This window comes from Camelus ferus, chromosome 17, assembly GCF_009834535.1.
Source record: "Camelus ferus isolate YT-003-E chromosome 17, BCGSAC_Cfer_1.0, whole genome shotgun sequence".
Taxonomy (NCBI): Eukaryota; Metazoa; Chordata; class Mammalia; order Artiodactyla; family Camelidae; genus Camelus; species Camelus ferus.
In genome coordinates, this window is record NC_045712.1 from 31493189 (window position 1) to 31507094 (window position 13906).

A 13906-nucleotide genomic window follows, 5' to 3' on the forward strand; every position below is an offset into this window, starting at 1 on the left:
CTGGACCAGGCCTGCTAGCAGGTAGAGCACCACGAAGGTCTTGTCATTGGGGACCGTCGGGCCTTCCACCAGGCAGACAATGTAGAAGAAGAGCAGGTGGCCTGGAGCTGCTAGCAAGAGCAGGACGCGGGCTGATGTGGAGTTGACTTCTGGAGGAGACAGCCAAGGGCGTGAGCTGTGGCACGTGGGTCTCTGGGGAGGCGCACGGTCACCCTGCTCCCACTCGGGCGTGCACTGAGCACCTGCAGCAGAAGTGATTCCAGCGGATGGGGACACGGTCCTGTCACCCCTTGGGGAGCCACCATTTCAGGGAAGAGAGAGAAACCAGAGCAGCAGAAATAGAGAGGAAGGTCACTCCTCTCCATGACACATCAGGAGGGCCATGGAAATCAAAGTGGGGGGCGGGGTGCCAAGACCGTGGCTGTGCGGAGCCCAGCTGAGGGGAGGCGCTGGCGGTGGGGACACAGGCCCTGGCTGCCCCCTGTCCTCAGGCTCCTGTGCTCCGTGCACTGGAGCTGCCCGGGGGACGTGCTGGGCTTCTCAGGCGGGGGTGGATGCAGGTCTCTGCCTGCTTCTGAATTAACAGTGTGTTTCACCAACAAACAAGGAGAACAAATCGTAAATAACTAGACGCTAAAACGCAGAGGTGGGAGGGTGCACAGAGCGCCAAAATATGCTCATGAAATGTTAGATGAGGCCTAATTTTAAAGATTCTTTTCAGAAAACTTACTTAAAAGGGCAGAAGGAAAATAATTACTATTGGTAGCGGCATCAAAGCTCAGGAAAAATTCACAGCAAAACCATACACACAGCAAGAATTCAGTGCAGCGTGTAGGTGTGCTACAAGCCGCAGGTTTGTTCCCTCCCACATCCCTGTGGATGGTGCAGGAGTGGGGTGTGTGGGAGGTGGTGGGGCTGTGAAGGTGGAGCCCTGAGTGGAGCTGAGCTCTCATGAGAGACCCCGTGGTGCTCCCCGCCCCTGCCCGGGGAGGGCACAGCCAGAGAGGACTAGACGGGAGGCTGGGCTCTCCAGGTGCCGGACCTGCCGCTGCCTTGCCCTGGGTGCCAGCCTCCAGCTCTGAGATAAACGCTGGCTGGTTAGAGGCCCCCGGCCGCGGTTCTGCTGTGGCAGCCGGGACCAGACGGGTGCTCGGTGATATAGAAAGTCCGCAGCTCTCCTGCACGCGAATGACAACTCAGAAAATCCCCTTCCAGGCAGGATGGGCAGACACCCCATCCTCTACCTGCACTAAAATACACCTAAGCACCAGCGTTGCGGGTAAGACTAACACGGTGATTCCAAGAGGCGGACAGAACAGGGGGGTGAGTCCTGTGTGTTTGTCAGACTGGTGCCAGGGAGTCAGGACCCAGGAGCGTCAGTGGTCACAGAAAAGAACAAGACGGGCCCGCTCGAGTCCAGGGTCCAGGAAAGGGCCGGCCAGAGCAAACAGAACTCCAGACAGTCGCTGCTCTTCCCCACCACGCAGCTGCCTCTGCCAGCTGCCTCCCGGCCCAGGCTGGATGAGAGAAGCCCCCTCCCTCCCAGCCAGATGGCGGCCGAGGAACTGGGCTTAAAACAACAAAAAGACAAAGCGCCCCGTTGGTCTCCCCGGTGCTCAGAACACACGGCAGTGCCTGCCTCCAGCCTCAAGGCCCTCGGGACCAGCACTTCCTGCCTCAGGGCCCCTGCTCGCCTCCCAGGGACTTTCTGCCCCGACTAATGCCTTCCTGGACACTCGTCCCTGCACCCATGTTTCTGCCTTTCCAGCAGTCCCCGTCTGGAGTTACATGCTCCTTTGCCGCGTGCTGGTCTGGCCTCCAGGCCCGGACAACCACAGGGCAGCACAGCTGCCCCGTCTCACTGGGTGTCTGGGTGGGTGACAGAGCCTGCGAGGGCAGCATCGGGAGGAGCTGCTGTGTCTGCAGGATGACCTCAGATGTTCCAACGATACCAAGTTCTGTTGTCAAAGAAATGGCCACGTGGCCTCTGGAAATCACCGGACCCACCTGAGGTGCAGAACGTGGAGCACGGGTCAGGCCAGAGTTTTTTCATCCAGAGGGGCAGGACCCCGGGCATACTCCACACGTGCAGGTAGGTGGAAACACGGCTGGTCTGAATGGCCACCAGGTTGCCACCAACACCTGCGAGGGGAGAAGGCATCTGGCTTCCCCTCCTTTATGCCGATCTCCGAGTTCTGCCCCTCGCTTTCAGCTCCCTTCCTCCAGGAAGCCTTCCTCAGCTGACTCAGCACTTGATTTCTTTCCCTTCCCTCCCACTTGACCACAGATCTGGTCTGGCACCAAACGAGGGTGGCCTGGACCTCGTGAGTGGGCAGCAGCTGGATCACCTGGACAGCTGGCACCCCTTAGGGCGAGGTTCTCAACCTTGGTGAGGTGGGGGTGGGGCACGGGGTGGGGGATGTCCTGGGGGGCGTCTCAGTAAGCCACGGGGGCAGGAAGCAGACCGCAGACTGCAGAGTCTGAGAAAGCGGAAGGCACGTCTCCACCCTGGGGAAGGGGAGGCGGGACACGGGGGTCGGGCTGGCGCATGTTAGGTGGCTTCTGGCGTCCAGGGAGCTGGCCAAAGGCCCTGGCCACCCCGCTGTGCTTCCCAGCCTGACCAGGCTCCCCCCACCGTGCCCCCGTGATCCCCAGGGCAGAGGCCAGCTGGCCGGCCTGCTCCAGAGGGTGTGCAGCTCTGTCTTGCCTGGCCTACGATGATCTAAAGGAAGAAATAACTCCGATCAATGGGCAGCATTTACGAATTAGGCCCTGAATACAGATTCCAGCAGTGGGCCACAGCCAAGGCACCGACAGGGCCCCATGCCAGGCACCCCTACGCTGTGCCTGTCCCCCTACCCAGCAGCCCTGCTGCTGCCTGACCCGCTCCACACATTCCCATGGCTGGCTTGGCCCTGCTGACCATGGGCTGGGGTCCCAGCTGCTCTCCTCATCATGGCAGGCGGCCCGTGTACAGAGCAAGGCCCACGGACCCTGCCAGGCAGGCGCTACACAGGGAGGTGGGGCGCCTGGGCCCTGAAGCCTGCTTCTGCAGCCCCAGGACGCTGTGCCCCCGCAGCCTGGGCTGGGGTCGCGTGCGGTTCCTCCTCGACCGGTCGTCCCACTTACAGAGCTTTGCCAGAAACCAGACCCGAGCCATGCCTGGGTACAAAGGGGGCCTCACCTCGAACGCCCACAGGGTCTAAGCCTGGAGGGCCGCCCAGTGACGGTCGGGGAGGAGGCAGCAGGGAAGGGAGGGCGTGGGGGCCAACTGGACAGAACATCCCCCTGCCTGCTGGAGTGAAGCAGCATCGTCACAGCCTTGCTCCTAAGGAGCAGGCAAGACTCCAGGCTTCTGTGCATCAGTGTCTGAGTTTTAAACATCATCAGTGACCGTAAATTAGATAAACGAAAAACCCCGGGAGGCCAGCGCCCAGGATCTGAGGCCACACTCAGCCTCCGGTGTCACTGGAGCGGGTTGAGCCCTTCAAGGCCTAGGGCCAGCTCATGGGGATGAGCTGTGGGGCCTGCGAGGGCGGTGTGGGCTGGAGGGACAGCAGGCAGGGCTTGTCCCCGGGCCCCTCTGTCTGAGTGAGAGCAGCCCAGCAGCCAGGCTGCCCTCCCAGGTTGGGGCTGGGCCGGCCCCACTCCTGGGAGCCCAGGTGATGGTCGCTGCCACACCTACCGCACACAATGGGAGCGAACACGGCCATGCCTTTGTACTGTTGGCTGGAGACAGTTTTGTTCAAGATGAGGCCTCCGAAGCTGGGGAGAGACGACCGTCCAAGGAAGGATTTGCACTCGACAGCCACCTCCCCAGCTCTGCACACACTCTCCACCCCACGGTCCCCCCAGCGCCCCCGCCCCCACACCCCTTCCCACCTGTCAAGGCCAGGCTGTTCCGAAACTAGAAACAAACGACAGACCCTCCCCGAGGCCCCGAGGCCACTTGGGCTGTCCCGAGACGGCCCCTGAGCTGCTCTCGGCAGAAAGTGGAACCTGCCCGAACCGTCCCTCGTGCGCCCTCTTGGGACACACGGCAGTGAGACTGATCTCCCAGCCCCTGGTGCTTCTGAAAGCAGAGGCACCTCGACCACAGCTCCTTGCCCGTCAGGAAGGCCTGGGGCAGCCCCATCGGGGTCCACAAGCGGAAAGGGCCCTGAGAACAGGGCCGGCGGCAGGGAACGCGGGAGACGGCATCCACAGAGGCCGGGGTGGGGACCCGTCTGTGCTTCCCACCTGCGCCTCGGGCTCCCTGGCGCTGTGAGCAGGGCTGCCCCTCGGGATACAGGGAGCTGGGGTTCTTGGTGAGGAGAGAGGAAGAGAGGACTCCCATGGTGCCTCCACCCAGACCCCAAGCCCACCCCCTGCCCGGCCGGGGGCCCCGCGTACCTGCTGATGACCATGGCCAGGACGATGGGGACCCACCCAAACTTGAGGACCTTCAGGACAGGCGGGCTCTGCCGGGCGATGAGGACCCACAGCGGGGTCAGGGCCGCGAAGCCCCCGCAGACCAGCGGCGTCAGGTACCGACTGTCTGGAGGGGGAGGTGGGAGGGGTGGTGGGTGGGGCCCAGGCTGGGAGTCAGTGGGGAGAGGCCCGAGAAGCTTCTGTCCTCAGCAGCTTGGAGGGACCTCCTCCCACACCTGCCAAGGAATCCCACCTCTCCTACTCGGTTCCCACCACGTCCGGCCCCCTTTGCTTCTCTGACTTTGTGGCGGCTTTCCTGACACAAGCCCTCTCCTCTGCCTCTGGTCACCAGCCTTCTTAACCGTTCCCCTGGGGGGACCGGGACTGTGCTTGGCACCTTCTGTGCCTGAACCCTCGTCTGTTCCAGCAGCTGCTCAGACAAGCCTGGGAGGAGGTGTCCCGAGCAGGACACACTAGCCCTGCTCCTGGCTGAGGCCGCCAAGGGTGCCTCCTTGGTGCCCGTTTCCCCCAGGCCAGGACGTCGGCCGGCTCCGCAACTACTCACGTCCCTGCGTCTCCTGCTCCGACTGCTGGGGGCCGTGAAGACAGCCTCGGTCCGGATCAGCCGATGGAGCCTCCCGAGGTGGGCCCTGCCACCCCGACCCCGAGCAAAAGGCGCTCTCTCCAGAACTGTCCCCCCCTCCCCCCGGCCATGCCACCGCAGCAGCTGGGGGTGCCCGGTCTGCACGCAGAGTGGCCGGGCCTGGGTGTCCCCCTGCCCTTCTCTGCAGGGCACAGCCCTGGTCCGTCCTTCCGCCCAGGCGGCACCCCCAGGCAGGAGGCGGCCCCGCAAGCCTCAGCGGGTCCCCAGCGCCCTGGGCGCTGCCACTCCCGGACGCTCTGCGTCTGGTCCCGCGTCTCCAGAACCACCCGGAAGCCCGTGCTCCCCCGCAGGCGCGACGGCCGACGGCCCGCCCCTCGTCAGGACTTTTGACTCAAGCCTGTCCCGGGCACCCCAGCCCCCCGAGATAAATTCACAGCCTAACGGGAGGGACAGAGGACCCAGCAACGGTTCGACGTGCAGGGGGTCGTGTGCAGAGCCGTGGGCCGAGCGGGTGGGGGCGGGGGCCCGTCGGGCTGACTGGGCCACGGCAAGGCAGTCTTCCGTGAGGTTCAGTTATTTGAAAGACAAAATCAGGCCCTCTTGTGATCAGGTCTGTGTTGCCACTCACAGGAGGTCTCAGAATTCCCCAGACGGCCCCTTTCTGCTCTGCAGATGAGTCTGGACAGCAGGAGCTGGCCACAGAGCCAGGGACGGTCAGCCAGACAGGGGCTGGTCCTGTCACCACGTGCAATGGGGTGATGCCTCAAGCCCCGGGGGCTATGCTGTCCACGCCACCCGCTGAGGCTGCGGCCGCACTCGGAGTCACGCTAGATTCCCTACAGCTGTGGGCAGCTGTCTTGCTGGGACCACGCCCGGTGGGAGGCCAAACGTGCGGCTTGGAGGGGAGCGGTCAGCTGGGGCAGAAAGCCAGCAGCAGAGCCATCAGTGAGGGCTCCTGCGTGTGCACAGCATCTGGGCGTGAGCCGAGCTGTGTCCCCAGGCAGTCCTGGGCGACCTCTCGGGGGAGGGGCCCGGCCACGAGGTCTTGTTTCTGTAAGATAAGCCAGCGCCGCCTCTGGCCGCTGACCGGGTCACGGGGCCACCTTCGAAGGAGCATGGCCTCCCCCACCTCTGTGGCTGTGACACTTCTGCCAGTCACCGCCTGGGGCTGGTATGTGTCCAGTATGAACTGTCCGCCCCATGGAGGCACAGTCACCTTCTGGGGCACCCAGACCAGCCCCAGGCCCTCCCTGGCCGCCTGGAGAGCCCATCGGAGCTGGAAGTTGGTAGCTGGTGTCTGCACCCTCCACAAATGCCCACACGGTGGGGATGCCTGCAGCCCTACCCCATGACCCCAGGCCTCGCCTGAAAAAGGAGCATTTCTGGCCTCGACAGACCCTGTAGGTTCCCTCCTGCAGGAGTGGTGTCCAGCTGGAGGGTCACGGGCTGGTGCAAACGTCCCCAGCAGCCCCCTAGCCCCCCGGGCTCCCTGCTGCGGGCCCTACCTCTGTGTTTGTAGAAGAAGCTGCTGACGAAGGCCAGCAGGGACAAGGTGATGAGGTCCCCCAGGCTGGCCGCGATGGGCGTGGCGATGTTGTCTGGGTTGACCCCGAGCTTTCGCGCTCCGATCACGATACAGACCATCAGCACCCCTGTGAGGATGGGGAGCAATGGTGAGTGGTGGGGGGTGGGGGTGGGGCTGACGCCAGGCACCCCTCCTGGTCTCTCCTGCCCCCCAGCGCTGGGAGCTGCCCAGAAGCTCTGACAACCTGAGCCACTGGGGAGACACAGGCAGGTGGTTCTGGGCCCTCAAGCCCCTGGGAACTACAGGCGTGAAGCCCACAGCCCCCACAGCCGGGAAACTGCTCCGAGCAGCGGGAGCCAGGACGGGAGGATCCGTGACTGTCGGGTCCTTGGGAGCAGCTGGCCTGTGGGAGATTTCCTGGGGCAACGCCTGGGAGGGAGACAGCAGGGGTGGGCCTAGGATCCGGGGTTGGGGGCAGTGCGTGTGGGGCGGCAGTGCGGAGGCTCCTGAGCAGCAGGGAGAGAGGGGGCCCAGCATGTGGCCTTGAGTGGGGGAAGGCGCCCCGGCTGCAGACCCAGGCCCCTCCTCGCAGCCACCGCACCTGCTCTCTGTTCTAACCCGGTTCTGAGGTGACCGGCATGTGCTCCCAGCCCCCACCCGCTGCCTGGGACCAAATCTAACAGCATCTCGCGTGACCTTTAAGAAGACACTTTGTATCTTGGCTGCTGTTTTAACCCGTGACCCAGGTTCTGTAGCTCTGAAAACAACCAAAATCGTCACCTCAACAATCGAGAGCTGCGGCCACGGTCTGCGCCTTGCTGCGGCCAGGTCACAGACACTTTATTCCTCAGAAACACCCGTTCTAAGTCAGTCCGTCCGTGTGGCCGAGTCGGCGGTCTGGGACAATCCCGCAGGGGCTCGCAGGTGTGCGAGCACTGCCGCCCGGCTTCCTGGCTCAGACAGGCCACGGTCCCCCCGTGACCCACGGCCACGCTTCCTGACTCCACCACCTGTGGACAGTCCCAGCCGTGTCCCGGACACAGAGCTGCTCCCAAGCCCTGGGCCCATTTCCTCATCTGAAATGGGGGCTGGGATGGCGTCTCTGCCAGGCGCACCCGCAGGGGCAGCACAGGCCGTCGGGGGACTTGGCACCACGTGTCTCCTGGGCTCCATTCTTCCTGCCCGCCCTCTGGCCAGACGGGCACACCCCGCCCAGGGAAGCAGCTCTGTGAAACTTCCCCTCACCCTCCCTCCCAGTCCTGACTTCCAGCAGCTCCCACCAGATAATCCCCTGCATTCAGCTGGGGGACAGGAAGGCGGACACGGGTCAACAGTCACCCTCTTCCTCTCACACGGGGTTTGCAAGACACACACAGACACGTGGGCCAGGGAGAACCAGGGGAGGGCCTTCGCTCAGCAAATGTTTGGGAGCCAGTTACGGGCCTGGGGGTCAGTGCTGACTGTCACCGCAGCCCTGCACTCACCCCAAGTGCCTGTCGGAAGGAGGGACAGATGGCCCAGGAAGTGAGAGGCAAACACGTGACACGAACAAACAGCAACCAGAGTAAAGCGTGGCTGGGGGCGGGGCCAGGGCACCAGGTACTCAGAATCCCTCTCGTGCTCACGCCCCGAGGCCTCCCTCGGAGACAGAAGCGAAGCACCCCAGGCCCACCGGGCAGCGTCCCCCACGCGGGGCAGGGCCTGGCTCACAGAGGACGCTCGGTGACACCAAGAGGTGGACGAAGCGCAGCGGCCGTGGCTCCCCACTCACGTGCGTGACGCCCCCCGGAGCCAAGGCCCCCGTCCTCCGCCCCAGGGAACACGTGGGCGCATCTGCTGCGCCGCAGGGGGTGGGCATGGGGCATGTGGGGCCGCCTCCCAGGAGCTGACGTGTCGCGGGAGGTGACACAGGAAACAAACGAGGTGACTTAGGGTCTTCACGCGTACCCTGCAGGGAGCCAGGAGCCCTGGAGGGTGGTAGCCGCCGGGAGGAGGCAGGGCTGGTGGCGGCACCAGGAAAGGCCAAGGAGGGGGCACTTCAGCTGAGAGCCAAGCCTCACCCATTGTCCACAGACCTCACAGGCCGTGCTCCAGATCTACAGACCAACCGCTGGATGGACAGACCAAACCGACAGGTGTGTGCCCACACCCTCCTGAGGCCCTGCTTGCCGCCTGCGGTGCTGTGAGCACCCACAGGGTGTCCTGTCCCGGCCAGGGTGCCGGGGCTGCCCGGTCTCGTTCCTGAGGGGCGGGGGTGGGGCGGGGGCACAGCTCACCCAGGGCGAAGGCCGCCAGGAAGGCGGCGAGGACGCTGCTGGCGCACAGCACCTCTGCCGTCGTGAGGTCCAGCTCCTGCCTGGACACGGCGCCCAGCAGCAGGGCAGCCCCAGCAGCCAGGAGCCCCACCACGGTGGCCTGCACCTGCAGAGAGACCAGAGATGTGAGCCTGGGGCAAATGAGCGCCCACACCCCCTACCTGGTCCCCTGGGGCTGCCCATGGTCCTCCAACCGCCGGACGGGACTGTTGGGGGCCACAAGGAGGGCTCTGGGACCCTCTGAGAGTGAAGGGGGCATCCTCCTAATCTGGACAGGGAGGCACGCTGCGTCCGTGTGCCCTGTGACCAGCAGCGGCCGTCCTCTCAGGCCCGTCTGGTCGCAGAGTCCAGCCGGAGAAGCCCAGGAGGCTCTGGACACAGACACTTTGTGTCCAGGCCCACGCCCAGCCTTCCCCGACCTGAGCCGTCTTCCCAGCCTCGGGGCTCCTGCTCCATGACTCCCAAGACCCGCAGGGGAGCACTGCGTTCAAGGGGGCACAAGTCCGACACTAGGGAGAAGGGGAGGGTCTCCTAAGGTGGAGGAGGAACGGTGTGGGGCCATTTTCCAGGCAGAAAGAACAAGCAAGCCCCCACATCCGGGGAGGCCACAGGTGAGCAGCCGTGAGGAAGGGAAGTCAGCAGATGCCGGTGAGTCTCTCATGCCCCTCCCCCTGAGCGCCGGCTCAGGCCGGAGCAGACAGGCTCACGCGGCCTCCATTCCCTGCAACCTGGCGCCGGCTGCCCGCGGACTCGGGGGAGGCATTGTCGGGAAGAAGGGAGTCACCTGGATGAGGGCGAGGTTACTGCTGATGACTCTGTGCTGCTCCTGCGGCTCGTCGAGGTGCCCCATGTTGGCCTGGGAGGGGAAGGAAAGGGCACAGGCTGAGCTGGGCCCAGGCCAGGCCAGTGCTTCCCGAGAGGCACCTCAGGAGAAAGCACAGCTCCCAAACAGGGACTCAGGGCAGGAGAGGCAGGGACACAGGGGCCCCTGAGAATCAGCCGGTGTCCAGACCAGCTCCTCCCCGACAGGTGTGCGGGCACACAGGTGCCCACACGTGGCACACGAGTGCCCACATGTGACACACAGGCGTACACACGCAGGCACACACGTCCCTGACCACCTTGGGCATCCCCCGTCCGGCTGGCCCGCGTCCTCCCGACACTTGCAGTTCCCTCCTCCCCCACCAGCGAGTCCCATCCCCAGTGAGCAACAACCACTCGGCCTCACCTCTGCAGATTTACAAAACACACGTGAGTCCCTCTTCTCTTGGGATAAAAAAGAAAGACCAGGAACATGACTTTCTCCTTCAAAAATGGTAGCCGGCTCCGAACATTGAAGCACTGCCAGCAAAATCCAAGATGCAGCACAGGCAGGGGTTGAACCCAGCACATTCTGTGGCCCCTGGATGGAGCTCGTGAAGTCCCTGAACTCCAGGGAGGGCACAGGGTGACTTTTCTCTGCACCAGCAGAGGGAGGCTTCTTGTCTTTGGCATGACGGACGCCTGGGACACGTACCCGTCCCGAGGCCCTGGCTGACCCTGACTTGGTGCAGGGGGCCCGGTGCCTGCCTCAGGTGTCTCCTGGAGCGAGGACACAAGGAGGAGCAGAGCACGGCCAGAGCCACGTGGGCCCCACATCCAGTCTCCCCTCCACCCCGCAGACCCCAGGACCCGTGTGTGGTTTCCATCAGTCACAACGGCCACGCCGCTGTGACAGCATCCCACCGGTCAGGGGTTACTGCTGCCCCAACCCGACTATGAATCGGAAAGGTGTTCCTTCCTCAAGCATTCTCACTTCCATCGGCTCTAAGACAGAACAGATGCACAAATCTACAACCCGCACAACCACTTCCTCCACGCAGAGAGGGCCACTGGCACCACAGGCACGTGACCGAGTCCAGGCTGAGCAGGAACGGGGGGCTGGGGGGTCTCGCAGAGGGAGAGCGTCAGAGGGAAGAAGCTGGGGAAGAGGTGGGGGTCGACGACTCAGATGTCAGAGCGCCCGGAAGCGTCTCTAGGCCAGGGTGGAGACGGACGTGGAGGCCGCGGCAGGTGACGTTGGGAAGCGTGGGTTTGGGTGAGTGGCCCACGTTGAGTGCTGAGACCCTCCAGGTGGCGGTGGGGTCTGGTGTGGAGGGAAGTCCGTCAGGGGTCCCTCACCTAGGACCATGAGGTCTCACGGAGCTGTGAAGGCGGGGAGGAGGGGGCTGGCCAGGAGGGTAAATCCCGGGCCGGAGACCCTGAGGGGCAGGTCACCACTAAAGTGGGGGGAGTGTCTTTACCCTAGAACGGTGCCCCAGAGATGTCAGCATGGGAGCTGGTGGCGCGAGGCTGTCCCAGCACAGGCCAGCTGGCTTCAAGCAAACCAGCTAGAAGCTGGTGCGTCCTGGACCAACCCTGGCCCATCTCAGCAGAGGAGGCTGGCAAGGCCCTCCTAAATGTGCACTCGGACCAGATACACGTGACTGTCCCTCGGTCTCTCTCAGTGATACCACGGCTGCATCGACAACCTCCCTCGCCCTGTTGCTCCTGGGCAGCGGGGACCCCTGGAGTGGAACCAGTAGCTGGTGGAGGGCGAGGAAGGGCTGTGTCCTTCCCCTCCTGCTGGGCAGGGGCTGTGACCCCAGCTCGGCCACATGCCCCCCCCCCCCATTCAGCTGCAGCCCCGGTTCTGGGAGCCCCCCCAACCCCCCACTGACAGATGGGATGTGAGAGGACGGTGCTCTCGTAAATGACGAGACAATCTGAAATTCCAAAGAGCGCAAACTCGACCTACGAATTCAAAATAAAGCACAACAGGTCCCTGCTCCTCATTAGACAAGCTGAGCAGTGCGGCAGGGGAGACGCAGGGGACCCAGTGAATGAGCAGCCAAGGAGCATCTTCCCAGAACGAAGCACCGCTGGACAGGAACACAGACAATCTGAAGGTCAGCTCCTCAGAAGGCAGATCCAGAAACTGCCACGTGCAGTCAAGCTCGAGAGGACGAGACCACAGATGAGTATCAGAACCTCAGAAATCGCCAAGCACAGGACTTTCGGGGAGCTGCAGACAGGCAAGTGTCTTCAGATTGAAAAATCTAAAGACATCTGTGAGGATTAACAGTCCACTCCAGGAATATCCTGGTGAAATTTCAGAACGTGGATAAAACATTGGGGGAAAAAAAGTTCAGACAGAAGGATAAAATAAAACAAACAGATGACCTGAAAGAAATGAAACTCAAAAAGACATGAGGCTTCCGTTCACAACACTGGGTGCAGAAGACACTGAGAACACCGCACAGTCGACGGGGAGCTGCCGTGAGCAGAGCCTCGCCGGCCGGGTGGTTTCGGCTATGAGGACACGGGGCCTGTCCCCCAGCTCCCAGCACGTCCCACCTGACGCAGGTGCTGGAGGACACACAGGCCAGGTGAGAGTAAACTCAGAAGGAAGCCCCAGGGGTGACGCCAGCCAGGCTGGGGCGAGGGCAACGAGAAAGCTCCAGGGGAGGTTTAAGAGCCAGCTCAGGATCCGCAGCAGCCAAGCAAACACCCAACCAAGAAAAAGCCACACTCAAAATGGCAGGAAATGTGGCATTTTGTCACCCCTGCCTGCAGGGGCAGGAGGAGCTGCCCAGCCCAGGGCCTCCCGAAAGAGGGGGCTCGTGTCAACACTCTGGCTGGTCGAGGGGCTCCCAGGAGACCAGACTGGAATGGTGGCACAGTTCACATCAGGCTGGGACAACACAGGCACAGTCCTGAAAGGAAAAACTGTCCACCAGCAATTCTGTATCTGGCCAAACTGTCCTTTGAAAATGAGGGTGGACCTGAGACATTTCTAGATGAATGAAAGCCGACAGAATTCATCAGAATGAAGCCAGTGCCAAAGAGGGGGTCCTTCATGTTAAAACGGATGGATGACAAGCAGCAACTCAGATACACATTTAGAGATACCAAGTTCTCCAGTAAAGGCAAACACACAGCCAAATATAAAAAGCTGCATGCTGTAAGTCTGGTGCATGGCCCGACTTTTATTCCTTTACAGGGTTTAAAAGACAAAAGACTAAAAATAATTAAAATTTATATTCATGAGTACACAACATGTAAAATGTACTTCGTGATATCCATAGCATCAGGTGCGGGGGCAGAGTTTTAAAGGAGCAGAGCTTTCGACTGTAAGTTGGTATGAGTTTAAAATAGATGATTATATCATTAGGATGTTACGTGGATTTCCCATGGTAACCACAAAGCAAGTGGAATCTATCGAATATACACGAGAAAAATGAGAACTGAATCAAGGCCTGTCAGTACAAAAAAACGAACTCATCAAAAAGACAGCCAGGGAGGGAAAAAGGGGAGAAAAGCTCTAAGACACACAGAGAACAAGTACCAAAATGGCAGTTACTCATCCTTCCCCACCTCTAATTACTTTAGATGTTAATAAATTTCCCAATCAAAACCATAAGTTGCATAAAGCAAACATCCGGGCTCCTAAACACCGGAAGCAAACACTGACAGAGCTGAAGGGAGAAGCAGCTCTGCAATAACAGAGGGAGACTTCACCCCCGACTTTCAGGAACTGACGGAACCACCAGACGGAAGATCAGTAAGAAGTGGGGGACTTGAACGTGCTGCAGACCAACTGCACCTCACAGACATACACACAGCACTCTCCCCAACAACGGCAGAATACACGCTTTTCTCAAGCACACCTCTGGAACGTTCACTGAGAAGGAAGAAAAGGCTCAAATCAACAATCTAACTTTACAAATTAACTAGAGAAAGAACAAACTAAACCCAAAGCTAGCAGAGGAAAGAAATAATATTACAGATAAATAAAATACAGAATAGAAAAACAATAGAGAAAATCAACAAGACAGATGTTGGTTCTGAAAAAATATCAACAAAATGAACAAACCTTAAGCCAGACTGATTAAGGGAAAAACGAAAAAAATTCAAACAACTAAAAGCAAAAGTGAGAAGTCTTTATTACTGAATTCACAGAAATCAAGAGGATTATTAGAGAGTATTTTAATAACGTATGCCGACAATTTGGACAACCTAGATGAGATAGAT

General features: G+C 61.1%; 1 protein-coding gene across 8 annotated transcripts in view; it reads right to left on the minus strand.

The window, feature by feature from the left end:
- The window catches only part of SLC41A3 (solute carrier family 41 member 3), a 52116-nt gene that overhangs the window by 1560 nt on the left and 36650 nt on the right, over positions 1-13906 (minus strand). For 7 of the 8 annotated variants that reach the window (XM_032458824.1, XM_032458832.1, XM_032458828.1 and 4 more), the window contains 7 exons: positions 9639-9710; positions 8816-8960; positions 6520-6666; positions 4393-4537; positions 3686-3765; positions 2008-2142; positions 1-149 (listed from right to left, as the gene is read on the minus strand). In XM_032458824.1, coding sequence (XP_032314715.1) covers positions 1-149; positions 2008-2142; positions 3686-3765; positions 4393-4537; positions 6520-6666; positions 8816-8960; positions 9639-9710 — 873 coding nt within the window. Of the gene's footprint in view, positions 150-2007; positions 2143-3685; positions 3766-4239; positions 4304-4392; positions 4538-6519; positions 6667-8815; positions 8961-9638; positions 9711-13906 lie in introns of all 8 variants that reach the window. The other variant, XM_032458830.1, reaches the window with a different exon arrangement.